Genomic DNA, 16,211 nt, shown 5'->3' with positions numbered 1-16,211 from the left:
ATATAACCAAGAACAGCAAACAGTGTATTTCACTACAGATTGCAATAATATCAATGAAAAACTTCCATAGAAAGCCCCAGCTGATTCCAGTTGACTCACAGAACCTGAAGGTTGGGAGGAATCTCTGGAGGCCACAGTTCATCACAGATAAGAATCAGTGTGATATATTGGGGGCATTAGGTGGATGGCATTTTGGAACGTAGAAATTACTTATTAGCCTCGCAGCAATCATGCCCAATGCAGCCCTCTGATAATGCTGGGTTAGAAAGCCTCAGGGCCTAACCAGGGCTTCACTTCCCCAAGTCCCATTCTTAAAGCCGAATGCCTAAAGAGGGGATATCTCCCAGGTGTCCTATGAGCTCTGTGGAAAGGAAGGGAGGGTGACAGACAGGGAAGAGAGCAAGAGCAAGACAGCCCAGTTCCATCTTGACTCAGCTAATTCATTCTTTACATAGTTGTCTCATCCACTAATATATGTGGTTCCATAATCCAGCTGTTAGATTAGCAACAATTCCTGGCTGGGGCTGGCATAGACATTCTCTTGTATATCATAGTATGATTATGTGAGTGTGTGGGGGGATGGGTTTCATGAGTGTGTGTATGTGGAGAGAGAAAGAGGAAGAGAACTCTTTAAGGAAATGGTTGTGTTTAAGTGGTAAGATTTTAGCATTTTTTAAGTTGTCTGTAATAAGGACAAATTACTTGTATAGTATAAAATATATATATGTCCAATAAATGTGGTATCTAGAATTGAATCTGGTTTTCTAATCCAAGAGCAACATCAACTGCAGTATTATATGGTACAAAGATAAATGCTAAAGCAGCAGTACAGAAAATAATCCATGAAGTTTGAATGTCAAGGAAGACTTCATGAAGAAAAGTGACCTTTTCGCTGAGCCTTAAAAATGGGAATGATGGAAATTCTCTTGTTTTAACCACATTACATTTACTGATTTGTTGTAGTTTGGTGTTTTTTGTAGTGGTCTGTGTGACTTTTGTCTCTTTGGATCAAATGTTAAATGCCTGGGGTCAAGGGCTATTTCTTTTCTGCATCTCTCCTTCCCCTGCAATTTCATCTCCCACCTCGGAAATCACCACAGCAGCTCAATTAAGCTTTGTTAAGCCCAACCCAGTCCAACTGCTCATCCAAGCCAGGGCACACACACTCTGGGTTATTTATAAGCTGAGTTGCCAAATTAATGGCATGTTTTCTTTATCTCTCTAGCTCCTCTTCAGAGAACATCTGAGGAAACTTATACAGGGACATTAGAAAAGGAAGATGATGAGACTAAATTTGAAGTCAAGGTAGGACCACCTTTTTCTTTTATAGATAGAAATTTCTGACATGAGAGAGTATTGTTGCCATACTTACCAATAAATGAAGTTTATTTGAGAGAGGTATGGGAGAGTTATTACCCTCTCCATACCTATCACACTTCCAGACTACTGCTCTCAAGAGCTGAGGTTTATAGGATTTCTTCCTTTTCTTTCTTCTTTTTTTTTTTTAAGATTTTATTTATTCATTCATGAGAGACACACAGAGAGAGAGAGAGAGAGAGAGGCAGAGACACAGGCAGAGGGAGAAGCAGGCTCCGTGCACCAGGAGCCCAACGTGGGATTCGATTCCGGGTCTCTAGGATCGTGCCCTGGGCCAAAGGCAGGCACCAAACTGCTGCGCCACCCAGGGATCCCCTTTTCTTTCTTCTTAATTGCAACTAGAAAAACTAATTTGGTGGGACGTCTGGGTGGCTCAGTGGTTGAGCATCTGCCTTTGGCTCAGGTCGTGATCCCGGGGTCCTGCGATGGAGTTCCGGGTCAAGCTCCCTGCAGGGAGCCTGCTTCTCCCTCTGCCTGTGTCTCTGCCTCGCTCTGTGTATCTCATGAATGAATAAGTAAAATCTAAAAAAAAAAAAAGAAAGAAAAACTGGTTATGGTCATGGATGTAATTGTTGGTAGATATTATGTTATTGAAGGAAAAGTCATTTTGTGCATTCCTATAATCTGACTTCATATTTAAAATTGGTAGAACAATGTGTGGTTTATGTACAAAAAACCTGACTGAATTGTATAGAGCTACACACACACACACACACACACACACACGCACACACACACGCCTAAGTGGTGAGCTCTGAATAAACTCTGTAGATTGTATTCACATCACTTTCTTGGTTTTAATATTATGCTCTAGCTGTGTAAAATATCAATATTAGAGGAAGTTGGGGGAAGGGTACATGAAATTTCCTTTATGTTTCTTTGCAACCTTATGTGAATCCATAATATTTCAAAATAAAGGTTAACAGAAAACTATAAGCTTTGGAATTAGGCAGACCCGCATTGAAGCCACATAAGCCACTTTAAGCCTCCATTTCTCCTCTATAAAAATGGGGATAACAACAGCTATCATCTGAAACTAATTTTGAGCAGCAAATGGAAACTTGAAAATTGCCAAGCACTGTATAATTGTAAAGTAACATTATATTTCAAGACTCAAATAAAAAATATGTCACTGCAAAAGCAATCCTAGAAAGGGCCCTTTTGCCCCTGCCTCACTAAAAATTGAGTATCTGGCTGATGGAATGGTTCCGAAAGCAGAAGCCAGTAGAGCATGAGTCACATGCGCTTTAGCAACAGTTTGGATTCACCATCTGTGCCCAGTGTGTCTGAATAGAGGACCCCACATGTCTTCCACCAACCATCACAGAGTCAGGCAGAGAGCAGGTCTCAGACTTTTCTTCCTCAAGACAGAAACAATGTGGGAAGTGGCGTTCCCAGCAGACTACTCTTAGAGAGAGAAACCTGCAATTCTTTTGTCTGTTTAGTCATCCTTTTGTAGTTTAGGCAGATGAGGGCATTGCTGCAGTTATTTCAGAATCTCCTGTGGTTGGAGAAATTGCTTTACTGTTCTTCCCAGAGTTAAGTAACAAACTTCAGTTTCACACAATCATGATCAGCCATTTAAAAGAGTAAATAGCAGGTGCCTGGGTGGCTCAGTTGGTTAAGCATCTGCCTTTGGCTCAGGTCATGATCCTGGGGTCCTGGCATTGAGCCCTATGTCAGGCTCCCTGATCAGTGGGGAGTCTACTCCTCCTTCTTCCTTTACCTGTCCCCCTTGCTCATGCTCTATCATGTAAATAAATAAAATCTTAAAAAAAAAAAAAGAGTTTGAAATGGGCATATGTAATGAAATTTTGCCAGACTTGACATCCATGGAGTCTGTGGAATTATTGAGTGACATAAAACAGGTTTAATTGTGATCATTTTCAAAACTGAGCATCACCCTATCCTGATGTGTACCCTGGACTTCAGAGAATCTCATCTTTGGAGGTAAGAGCTGTGTCAAGTGCACTGAAGCACATGTCCAGCCCCTGAACTTCCATGCTGTTCCTATTCACCCACAATGTGATTTGAACTTATCTCATAGCTCTCTGATTTTCTTTGCTCATCTTTAGACAATATATTTATGGTCTACTCTATAAAGATGCCATGGGAATTGTGTGTATGTGGAGGTTCTCATATAAAAGACTCCAAATTCGAGCAAATTATTTCAATAATTGTGAACAATAAAAACGAGTGCTGCTGTTTTATTTGTTGAGGAAAAAAAAGGAACTATAGTCAGTAAGCATAAAGCACCTTTTCTCAGGGAAAAGTCTCAGGACTTTAAGGTATTTAAGACAAATTTTTCCATAAGCTACATTTATTATTTACTCCAATTTTGTATGTTGGTAAGAATAGACAATGCAGGAACTAGAGCAGGGGAAGAATCAGAGGCCTATAGGGTTGGAAAATGTTGAGTAGAATCCAAGAAGTTCTGACCACCAGACTTTTGGTTTCTTTTTTGGCCATGCTGCTTATTTAATTCAGGCTCCAAGCCCATCCTGCTAGGATGCTGGCTCCTTCATATGCAGGCAGATCACCAATAGCATAGGTACTGGTAAGTTGGAGCAAGCCAGTGTTACAATTGTCCTGGGCTTTTGTTTTTATTTTTCCTTATTGTTCCCTTGTTTGTGTATTTAGTAAAGGGCTTTTCCTGCAACAACATGTATTTTAATAGTCAAGGCAGTGGAGGAAGCAGGGTAGGAAGAGTCTGCCAGACTTCCTCAATTTGGCAAACAGAGGCTGCTCAGACTTCTACTTCTAAACACCAAGGCTATGAGAAGTGTGAGCAGAATCCATATAGTTATGACTGACTGTGAGTAGAAAGGAAGAGGATATATGAATGAAATCCCTAAATTGTAGACTTAAAAATTGATTCACGACCAATAAATGCAATTAGCATTTGACAAGGGAGGCAGTTTAACCAGGGAAACCATCATCCCAAAATATATAAGAAACTAGTAAAATTAAAGAAACGTTAGAAAAAAGAGTCACGTCTGTGTGATTCGTAGTTTATTACAAGGGGGACAAGGAGGTTGACTAACACCAAGAACGATCACTGCTGCTTGTGTTTTGTGACCACTGTCCAAGACAGATGACCAGAAGCATAACGTCTAACTCTGATGACAATTCTGACATCCTTGACCTTAGGCCTAGACTACAAAGATGAAATGAAACCATAGCGCAAATCAAAACATTGTGAAAAATGGCTCACCTTGCCCTCCTTGGATAAATGCTCACAGACAAAACAAACAAACAAACAAACAAACAAACAAAAACCAAAAACCAAAACCACTCATGATGCCACTAGAGTCACCAATACTTCAACAAAATCGTGGTATGAAGTTGTCATCATCAGAGAACTCATTTCCAAAAAAGGCATTCCATCTTCTCAGGTAGTGTAATCCTTGCTTTACTTGTTGGAAGGAACTTCAACTAAACTTGGCAAGCTGTCTGAGGCTCTCTGGGCCATCTGGCAGCTGTGCAGCCATGTGTTAGACTCACTGACGTGGTCTGGGAAAGCCTAGCAGTGGAGGAGATTCTCTGTGGTTGCTGGCTGTGGTGATGTGGCTAGTTCAGGTGCTTTACATCATCAGCTGGAAGCTGAAAGCATGACTCACAGGAGCTTGCTTTCCCTGGCCGCTCATATCATAGCTTCTTCAGAGCTGGAAAGAAGCCAAAGGGTGATGAAAATTCCTTTTTCATGAATGTGAACCCTCAGGATAAAGGTAGAGCTACTGGCTGTGAGCACCAACAAACTGTTCCTGCGTACCTGTTAAAGTGGCTTACAGTAGCAGAGGCCCTTTGAGGCTGCCAACAGCCTCCTTCATAAAAATTAAAGAAAAAAAAAAAGCCAAGACTACAGGCTATAGATTAGGGAGGTGAGAGAAGAGTTGTTAACACCGATGAAGCCCAGACATCATGCTATATGTACCCTTTTCATGACAAATCCTTAGGGCCTTGAAGAAGATGATGAGGAAGATGATGTTTCCTTCATTTTATCTGTGATGCTGTTGAGACTCTGAGAAGTTAAGTGCGTTTCCCTAAGGGTCACTCAACCAGTAAATGGTGGACCTGGGATTTGAAACTTGTAGTTTATTTAATCCAACAGTTTTCTTATTTAACTTAATCCATTTACCTATAGTCCATTAGTTGCTTAATCTACCTAACTACCAGTTTATTTAATCTCTTATGCTCTAAGTTTCCACTTCTGCAAAATGGGGCTAAAGCAACTTTACAGGTGGTTGATTAAATGAGAACTATATGACTTCAATAATAATAATATTAAATAAAAAAATAGCAAAATTTTTAAAATGAGAAATATATGGGAAGTACTTAGCATGATGCCTCACATATAGCAGATTGTTGGTAATTTTAGTTTCCCATTTAATCCCATGTTTATAGATAGAATGTTCTGTATAAAAGATGAAAAGTAGCTGAAGGAAGGTCATATTCAGGTCTTAAACTGAGTAACTTCTCCTAATCTTGAATATGTACTGTTTTGCTAAATGATAATAGATCAGGCCCAAACTCAGTTCCTTGCTTTCTCACTCTTTTGAATCCCCAAAGCTTTCATTTATCTTTCTGATTCTCAGTGGGAGAGCTGCATAAACTATAAGCACATTTCAGCATTCAGCCTCTATGGTGCTTGAAGTCTGATCATTCAGAGAATCCACCAAATCTTTGAGGCAACTCCCAACTAAGCTTTCTGAAGAATTTCTAGAACCAAGATTGTCAAGGTTTCCTATGTATTGCAGCCCCGAGAAGCTTATTAATAACGCAGATTCTCAAGCTCTACCCTCAGAGATCTTGATTCAGGAGGGTTAGAATATGGTCCAGGAATCTGAATTTTTAACTTTTAAATTTAAAATTTTTAATTTGGTAACTAGAATACAGGTGGTATAATGATTGCATTTTTGGTCACACTGGTCAAGAGGCTATATTTTCATAGGTCATAAAGACTTGGGATAAAGGAGAGGTGGATATGGATCTCTTAGGCTAATATAGACTCCAGAACTTAGTGAAGTAAGGGTGTGATTCTATTCATCTATGAAAATTTACTTTCATTGAGGGAGCTATATGAAAAAATGAGAGAGTAACAGTTAAGACCACTGTTGACTTTGCTATTTGACCAATAAAAAACTGAGATGACTAAAATGTTTGGTTGGTCCAATCTAGATGTCTTATTCAGCTCCATTTAATATATATTAAGGCAATTGCTATGGGTCATATGGAAATAATTCTAACATGGGGTCTAAACTCAGGAAACTTACAAGTTTCATGAGGGAAACAACATATTTCAAATAATTTATTTAATGTAGAGAAGGATGACATACTGCCAGTAGAAGGAATAAAGCATGGTAGGAGGCAGAAGAGGGAACAGTTCATAACAAGGATATTGGGGATATTTTTTATAAAGGAGATGGCGTTTGAACTTAACTTTGCAAAATAAATACAACTTTGAGAGGGATAAGACAGAGAAGGGCAGTCAAGATGGGGAAGTGTATAAAGTCTCAAAAGTCTGAAGGGGCATAGGCTATTCTGAAAATGTTTCGAGAAAGCCAGAGAGGTAGGTTGCTGAAAGCTTTGGTTAGGAGTTGTTGCTAGGAAAGGCACTTATGTATTAGAAAGATGACTCTGGTATGACAATGAAGAGTAGACTAGAAGAAGGCAGGCAGATGGACCAGCTGCCAGCAGGTGTCACAGTCTGGATGTGACTCCAGTATTAAGAGCCTAATAATGACAGGAAAAGGGAGGTGGGTAGAGTTTATACCCATCCATCCTGATGTTCTCTCCCCAGTTGTCTAGAATAAACTAGACTATCAAGAAAGTGTGATGAATGATGAATAAAGACCAAAGCAGAAAAGAAAGGGAAAATATTTAGTAGGGAAAGAAGATACTGAAGATACTTGAAGTTTCCGTCTTGGATTCCTCATTGGATGAATTTGTTGGCTAATATAGAGCACTCAGGAGAAACAGTAAAGAGTGAGGACTGATGAAGACCAAATCCAACATTTGTAGGGTTTTATAGATCTAGAACAGCAACCCACACCCTCTCTTTCTATGAGCTGTAGCCACCCTCCCCACACCCCAATAATGAGAGTCAGCCAATTGACCTTGAGGTTATGTGGAAATTATTTTTGAAATAGGTTAGGGACCAAAATTTATCTAATGAAGTACTTATCAAACTTGTGATTTTATTTGTGAGTTAAAATTTATAGACATAAGAATTAAGTTACATTGTCATTTATGCATTGAGGTTAAAATCACATGAAATCAAATAGCTTGAGAAAATTCTAGATATGTGGACCACTTCTTTTCAATGTCCTTGGCACACTTCTTTCTTTTTTTTTAAGATTTTATTTATTTATTCATGAGAGACACAGAGAGAAGCAGAGACATAGACAGAGGGAGAAGCAGGCTCCTCCAGTGGAGCCTGACGTGGGACTCATGGGTCTCTGGGACCACGCCCTGAGCTGAAGGCAGACACTCAACCATTGAGCCCCCCAGGCATCCCAGCACACTTATTTCTTTCACATTTTCTTGGGTTGGGAATGGGAGAAAGGTATCTTGCAACATGTTTCTCAATTTCTAATATTTTATTATTTTTTTCCGAAAGATTTTATTTATTTATTTATTTTGAGAGAGAGAGAGAGAGAGCAAGCATGAGCAGTGGGGAGAGGGAGAAATAGGCTTCCCATTAAATGGGGAGCCTGATGCAGGGCTCCATCCCAGGACCCTGGGATCATGACTTGAGCCGAAGGCAGCTGCTTAAACGACTGAGCCACCCAGGTGCCCCTTAATTTCTAATATTCTAAACAGAACTACAGACTTGTAAATCACTGTTAAAACAATGTTACAGTTTTCAAAGAGGACACTTTTCCCACAAACAAAATATTATAAACAGTGTTTAGAGTATTAGTCCAGCCTTTAAAAACCAATGTTACCAGTGAGATCATTGAATTAATTACTACCATCTGGCTGGGGATTTCAAGGTCTTAGAGAAAAGAGATCCTGGAAAAATTTTGAATAGGAAAAGTTTGCATTTGAGACCTTTCCCTAAAGCCTCAGGACTACTCATGCCTGTCTTCTCAAGCCTGCCCTTCTCCTCCAAAGGGTTTTAGTCTATAACATGTGCTAAAACCTTCTTCTCTATCCTCCCTCTTGGAAGACCCAACCCAATATAGCTGATCTGGACTAGATGTGCGAGAATATCTGAATGAGCTAGTTTATAGCACTGCATGGATGATGAGTGACTGATAGCTCCTTAACCCTTCTGGAAATATTTGCCATTAAAAAAAAGCTAAAACCAAGAGTCAGTCACCCAACTGACTGAGCCACCCTGGTTCCCCTGAAATAAAGTTTTTTAACAAGATTCCTTCAAGCTAGGCACTTAGGCTGTTTTCTCAATTTTGAAACACATCTTTCTTCAAAATATGTGAGAATTGAAAACAATTAGATTATGTATTTGTTGAGAAGACATAGGAAGTCATCATTCAAGGTGCTTCTAGAGAACCTGTATGTGGGTTGATGTCACTTTGAAAACTGGGAAGAGGCTGGGGTAGAAATGGGGGTACATGGAGTACGTTGCATCCAGAGCAGTTGGCAGCTGCCTCCTATCGCTGTCATCTTTTTTCTTCAGCATAAAATGCACATAAATGGGGAGGAGCATTTGCACTGGATTGGCTCTCCAATAGGGTGGCTTAGGGGTCAATTCCCTTTTAAATCACCAGTTGGCTGAGAAAATCTACTCTGTGAGATGCCCTAGAGGCAATTCTAAGTCAGGGTTGATTGAAGGGAAACAGGATATGATTTCACAGAGACTTTTTGCTCTGCTTTAAAAAAGCATCATTTTAGGGGCACCTGGGTGGCTCAGTTGGTTAAGCGCCCAACTCTTGGTTTCATCTCAGGTCGTGATCTCAGGGTCATGAGATTGAAATTGAGATTGAGCCCTGTGACTGCTCTGTGCAAAGGGCAGAGTCAGCTTGTCCCTCTTTCCTCCCCTGGCAAATGTGTGCTCTTTCTTTCTCTGAAATAGATACATTTTAAAAATAGATTTAAAAAATATAAAAAAGCATCATTGTATAATTCAGCGAGGCTCCTAGGGAATCTCTAACAAAAAATATAGCAGCAATTGGTCATTTGGTCTGTGGTCAATTTTCTTGGTTCATTATTTAAAATAAAAGGAACAAAAAGACCAGTATTTGAAAAAAGCAAGCATTTATGTAAATATGTAGTCTTTCTTCTAGAGCTTTCAGGAAGCTTAATTTAAATTTTTTCCCTAAAAGTAATCTGGCTACAATTTAGCTTTCATCTTAAAATCAGAAGCAATAGCACCTATGTTGGTATTTGATATTATAAGCAGAGGGATGGTTCATAGCCAATTTACATATCTCCCTTACTTTATACAGAAGAAAATAAATGCCCAGGGAGCCTAAGTGACTTGGCTAACACCTCCCAGCTAGTGGGAAATAAGGGGTCTCTAATATATACGAGCATGTACAAAGTGCCCAGCAATTACTGAAGGTCATTGTGCCTGGGTGCTTTACGTACATTACCTGTTTTAATCCCTACAAAGTAGATATTAAAGAGCCAGCCATATGGGACGCCTGGGTGGCTCAGCGGTTTAGTGCCTGCCTTCGGCCCAGGGCGTGATCCTGGAGTCCCGGGATGGAGTCCCACATCAGGCTCCCTGCATGGAGCCTGCTTCTCCCTCTGCCTCTCTCTCTCTCTGTGTCTCTCATGAATAAATAAATAAAATCTTAAAAAAAAAAAAAAAGAGCCAGCCATAAATACCATTTATCAAGTCTTCTCTGTACTAAGTACTTTCATTCCTTATCTCAAATCACCACAACCACACTCTGATACGGATACAGTAAGTCTTTTACAATAGAGACCTAAGGTGCAAAGGAGTCTTGCCCAAGGTCACTTTTAAATAAAAACTAAGTCAAGGATTCCCACCCAGGTCTACCTCTCACATGAAGAATCTGTGTGTTTCTCATTCTCTAAAAGGTTTTCAAAATGCAAGTCACAATGGTGATAGTGAGCTCAATTTGGTGGTTCACAAGCATTTAAAAATAAATAAAAAGAATAGAATGCCACAGGGATAGCCTAATTTAAAAATAGAGTATATCACATCAGCTATATATATGTCTATTTTGTGTGTGTGTGTGTGTGTGTCCAGCACAACCAAGCAAGTAACTAAATTCTGACACTATCTACCTAGAGATAGCATCACGTCCCACAGGTTAAGGAGGATTGCTCCCTGACCCCCTTCAGATGCCATTTGGAAAGTCCAAGTTGTCACTGATGCTTCTGACCAACCTGCTGTAAATCAGTTTTTTATGACCCCCTTTTTGGGTTGGATTAATTTGCTAGAGTGGCTCACAGAACTGAGAGAAACATTTTACTTACTAGATTACCAGTTTATTTTAAAAGGGTGTAATTCAGGAACAGCCAGATGGAACACATGCATAGGGCAAAGTATAGGGACATGGAGCTTCCATGCTCTCTGAGCAAGTGCCCCCCTCCCCCCATTTCCATGTGTTCACCAACACAGCGGCTCTCTTTTTGGGTATTTATGGAGGCTTCAATACATACGCATGACAGGTTAAACCACTGGCCATTGGTGATTGAACTTAATCTCCAGCCCTCCTCCCCTCCCTGGAAGTGGTGGTGGTCAGGGAAATGAAAGTTCAACCCTCTAATTATGTGGTTGGTTCCCCTGGCATTCAGTCCCCATTCTTTGGTGCTTTCCAAAAGCTACCTTATTAACATAAACTCTGGTGGGGTTAAAAGGGGATGTTATGAATAACAAAAGAAAACTTCATGACTCATCAATGTAGGAAATTACAGGTTTTAGGAGATCTGTACCAGAAACAGAACACAATCAAATATAGATTTACTATAAATCACAATACATGTGTATGTATGTTTTGATGTTTTTTTGTGGGGCATGGTCAGCCTTTGAAAGCTACTGCACTGGAACACAACCAATCTGTCTAAACCTTAACAAAGCATTGGGATACAGTATAGTTAACTACCTCCCTGCAGGTTATTAAAGCAGTACCCAGATCTGCTGTGGGTCCTTCCCATCACATTCTCAATGGCAGCAGTGTTACATTCCACTGAACTTGATCTACAGAGGATTCTTTCTCTACCCTGACACCAGCTGTCTAACATGTGGTCCCAGGAATATGGGTCAACACAACCAAGTCCATGCCCAGGCATTTCAGCAAGCCCATGTCTCATGCATGACAAAGTCTATAAATTAGAAGAACATCATCATTCAGTGTAAAAGATGACAGTCCATACCTGTACAACTTGAGTCATTGTTATTTTTCTGCCCTTAGGTTGTCATGAAAGAAAAGACTACAACATACCCCACTTAAAATAGACCAACAAAAGAGTTGGAAAAAGCACAATTCATTTTATAAGCAGTAGTAAGTTTTACAGTGAGAGGAAGCTTTGTTAGTGATAGTGGTTACTCTTTTTTTTTTTTTTTTTTTTTTTTTTTTTAGAGGTGACTCAGTTTATTATTCTCAACCTAACTCCATCTTTCCTACTTTAGGCTCCAACATTACACACAGCTGCCACCTCCATAACAGCTAAGCCCCGGGGAGGTAAAGAGGGTAAACCACAAAGTCTGAAAGCCTAAGAAAAGCCAAAGTTATACAGCTCTCAAAAAAGGAAACTGCAAGAAGGGCTCAGTGGACACAGTTTGTATAAGGTGGGCAATACTCCCTTGACCTGGCCAAATGCAATAAATTCTTGGGCTCAATCATCGTTCAAGGTTGAGGCCATCAATGCTGTGTGCAGGCTTGGATTTCCACAGGGTCACCGGGTATCATCCACCACGTGAAAGGGGCTCCAGCGGGTTGGAGACATGCAGTGTCCACCTGGTTCAGGGTCCTGATGCCCTCGCGTGGGCTCGGGCTCACGGCAGCTTTGGCCTCATCCTCCAGCTCATCTAGGAAACGCTCCTGGGACACGGAGTAGGAGGTGTAGCCATAAATAGCTAACACCACGGCCCCGATGCAGCAGGCCGGGTCAAGATGTTCCGGGTCCGCCTTTGCGGCAGCCTCTTCTGCCACTGGGCGAGCTCCACCTGCTGCATGAACTACAGCTGCGTGGGAGTCACCTTCTCCAGGGTCGGGTCGATGCGCTGAGCCACAGGGGCCTGTCCACTCTTAGTATTGAAAGGGTCACCTGCACCAGGCGCTGCCATGTTGCTGCTCCACCCTTCATAGTCCCAATAGTGGTTACTCTTGATGAAGGTCCCATATTATTTTGAGAGATCCAAAGACCAATAAGGCTAAAGGTCCAAGTCCAGCTGGTATTTCAGGCATAGTAATGTCACAGGGGAGGAACTAGAAAGGCATGCCATGTAACATTAACTGCCATGGTAATTAGTTCAACGTTATATAGAAAATGTGAAGAAAGAGCTTTGGTATAGTGTGGTGAAAATAACTAGATTGGTTTGAATCTAGGGACTGGTATTTATTTCTGTAAATTGACTGAAATGAGAAATATATACTAGTATCTGGTCAAATATATGTAATAAAAGGAACTAAAAATTTAGATTCTTAGTGAAATGATACTCTTTTTTTTTTTTTAAGATTTAATTTATTTATTCATGAGAGACACACAGAGAGAGGCAGAGATATAGGCAGAGGGAAGAGCACGCTCCCGGTGGTGAGCCTGATGTGGGACTCGATCCCAGGACTCTGAGATCATGACCTGAGCCAAAGGCAGATACTCAACCACTGACCCACCCAGGTGCCCCATGATATCCTGTTTAAAAACAAACAAACAAACAAATATGAACTTGGAACTTAAGATTGTCTTTGTATGAGCTGAATGCTAAACTGGTATCCCAAAGAACCCTTTATTTGTTAGCTTGCTTTCTGGATATGTCAGATTTGATAGGGCATCAGTGAAAAAGATCAAAGATCCATGATTTTCTTTCATTCATTGGACATTTTTGAATTGCTGTTTCTGTGGTTGGCATTATGAATAAAAAAACCCAAAAACCTTACCTTGACTGCTTTCTGTTTAATCCATTGACAGGCCTTTCTTCTTGCATTGTCAACAATGAGCTGAGAGCCTATCACTCTCATCTCTTTTACAAGGAGACTTCTCATCTGTTCCTCCGTCTGGGGAAGTTTGTCCTTCACCTTCCAGCTCTAATTTACATAGAATCTTTATGTTTACTCATTAAATTTCCTTAAACAATACTTCTGCAAGATGGCTTTTTCAAAATCTATACTCCCTTTTGTGACAGTATAAAATAACTCATTAAACAGAACCTGGCAGGCAGGAAGAATTCAAATGCTGGCTAATTATCTACTTGTTAATTATTAGTCAATACCTTTAAGATACTCTGGTTGCTATCAATGTTATACAAATTCATTTCCTTGTTAAAACTATGTTTTATTGAGAGTAAAATAAATAATTTTGCCTCTTTTTGAGAATTAAATGCCTAATATTCTGAAAAAGAGCCCCAGCCCTATGTGGTAGATAGTGCCATGGGGTCCATGTTCTAAGGGGAGGAAATTGAGGCAGAGGGGATCAGTGAATTTGCCCAAGGTCTCAGATGGGAGGTAGTGGAGCAGGGTTACCGACCACAAGCTGGCTTCAAGTCTATACCAGTGACCAATCTGTACCACCTAAGGAACCAGCTGATTTAGGACACAGTGCATGCTAGAATGAACTTGTGATTACCAGCCTGTGAAAGTGGACTCTGGGTTTATCTCATCTCTGTCTTTAGCTCACTTTCTGGTCTTGGGTAGGTCACAACTTCTCCAGATCTTGATTTCTTACCTCCAGAAGTTAAAAAAAAAAAAGAGAGATTGAATCAAATGATCTTTTTACTTGTTGCCCTTAGCTCAAACTCTGAATCTTTATTGTGAGTCAACCGGGAAGAAGGAGGAGTACATTATTATTAATAGCCGTTCATTATTAAGGAAAAAGGATACCTGCTTTTGAGAAAGAGTTTTTGATGCTTCTAAAGGAAGCCCGAAGGGCAAACTGTAACAGATCTGCAGAGGACTTGGGAAAAAACCCAAGAAAGAAAAAGAAAGATGAGGGACCCGACGTGGTGCTCATCTAGAACACTGAAAACAAAAACAAACAGAACAAATAAATTAGAGGAAAGAAAACTATACAGCCCCCAAATAAAATAGACCATCTTACCAAAATTTCTTTCTCTTCAGAATGAAGAAATACTGGAAAGCAGTCATGATGGGGAGAACCCTGGACAAGAGCAGCTTGAGAGTCCTGAAAATCTTTCCCCTACCAGGTAAGATTGCAGATCCCTGGCAGGAGTCATTTTAACTCCTTGGGGTGCAGGGGACGGATCGGAGGGTATCTTCTTGTTTTAAATCTCATTGCTCATTTTTCCTAGATAAAATCACATATTTATTCTATATGTTAAGCTTTATTTATGTACCTGAGAACAAACTCATGGATCTCAGGGAGGCAACAAGCAAGAGTTACAGATGACTTATAAACCAAATTCCAAGGATACCCAGTATTTTAAAAAACAAATTATCAAGAAAATAATAAATATAAACTAATATTGGTAGATTGAATTAATGCTTTGAAAGCATTTAAAGGCAATAGGTTCCCCAAAGACCTAATTTATACAAATTCAATGCTATTTTTGGACTATAGGAAGGTGTTTGCATTTATGTGAATACTCTGCAGTTCCAAAAGCCTAAATAGGGTGGTAAATACTAAAAGCATAAGGGGAAATGCATTATTTAAAAAAATCTTCTTTATACTCAAAATCTCCATCATTAGCTCTAGTCTAGCAATCATCACATTATTTATATCCACATCATTTAATTTACTGATTTATGAGCCACTCTTTTGCCCAGGGACTATAATACTTACTTAGCAGGCTTTCAAAATATGCCTGTAGAACGAATGAACCAATATCTTTAGGAACTTGCCACTTGATTAAAGCCCCTATTTGTTTAATTAGACTACTTTATACTCTTTAAGGTGTACTCAAGGAAACATGTGGGCTCTAACTGACTGAAATGTTATCTCTCAGTTATAATAAATGACCCACATCAGCATATCAGAAAGTGTTTTCAGTTGGGTTGCCTCAGAAAAGCACCACTTGACAATGTGTTCTGTTGTCCTTAAATGACAGCGTGTGTGTGTGTGTGTGTATACATACATAAATATACATATATATTTTTATATATGTATATAAATTTATATTTATTTATATACGTAAATATATGTTTTATATTTATATAAATATATATTTATACATAAATATATATTTATTTATATACATAAATATATATATATATTTTTTTTTTTTAAAGAGAGAGGAAGTGTGAGCAGGGAAGGGGACAGAGGGAAAGGGAGAATTCTAAGCAGGCTCCACATGAAGCATGGAGCCCAACTTGGGGCTCAGATCTCATGACTCTGAGATCATGATGTGAGCTGAAATCAAGAGTCTGATGCTTAACCAACTAAGCCTTTTTTCCAGGCACTCCAGAAAAAAACAAAAACAAAAACAAAACAAAAAAACACAATGATTTTAAGCATTATGTGATAGCACTGTGCACAGTCCCTACCTTCAGAACTTCTGTTTTGGCTAGGAAAAAACACATGAAACAATTAATAGATAGTACAATAATATATGTGATTAAGTATAGGTTTTGAGAGGAGGGCAGGAAGAGATGCTTAATGGAAGAGCACAGTTAGGGTTGGATTTTCAAGACTTCAATAGATACAGGGGAAATGATGTTCCATTGGTTAACTTACACAAGCTGTGGTCATGAATGAAATTTAGTGGCAGTGGGAAAAATAAA

The 16,211-nt window shown here is 39.6% G+C and overlaps 1 protein-coding gene and 1 pseudogene across 4 annotated transcripts in view; one reads left to right on the top strand and one right to left on the bottom strand.

The window, feature by feature from the left end:
- Nucleotides 1-16,211, top strand: part of MCF2L2 (MCF.2 cell line derived transforming sequence-like 2) — a 237,951-nt gene that overhangs the window by 131,650 nt on the left and 90,090 nt on the right. For all 4 annotated transcript variants that reach the window (XM_038583487.1, XM_038583488.1, XM_038583489.1 and 1 more), the window contains 2 exons: nucleotides 1,226-1,305; nucleotides 14,592-14,677. In XM_038583487.1, coding sequence (XP_038439415.1) covers nucleotides 1,226-1,305; nucleotides 14,592-14,677 — 166 coding nt within the window. The remainder of the gene's footprint in view (nucleotides 1-1,225; nucleotides 1,306-14,591; nucleotides 14,678-16,211) is intronic.
- LOC102154484 lies at nucleotides 11,867-15,512 on the bottom strand (annotated as a pseudogene).

This window comes from Canis lupus, chromosome 34 (genome assembly GCF_011100685.1).
Source record: "Canis lupus familiaris isolate Mischka breed German Shepherd chromosome 34, alternate assembly UU_Cfam_GSD_1.0, whole genome shotgun sequence".
NCBI classification, from domain to species: domain Eukaryota; kingdom Metazoa; phylum Chordata; class Mammalia; order Carnivora; family Canidae; genus Canis; species Canis lupus.
The sequence above is the reverse complement of the archived record's forward strand: the minus strand, read 5'-3'. Positions and strand labels throughout refer to the sequence as shown.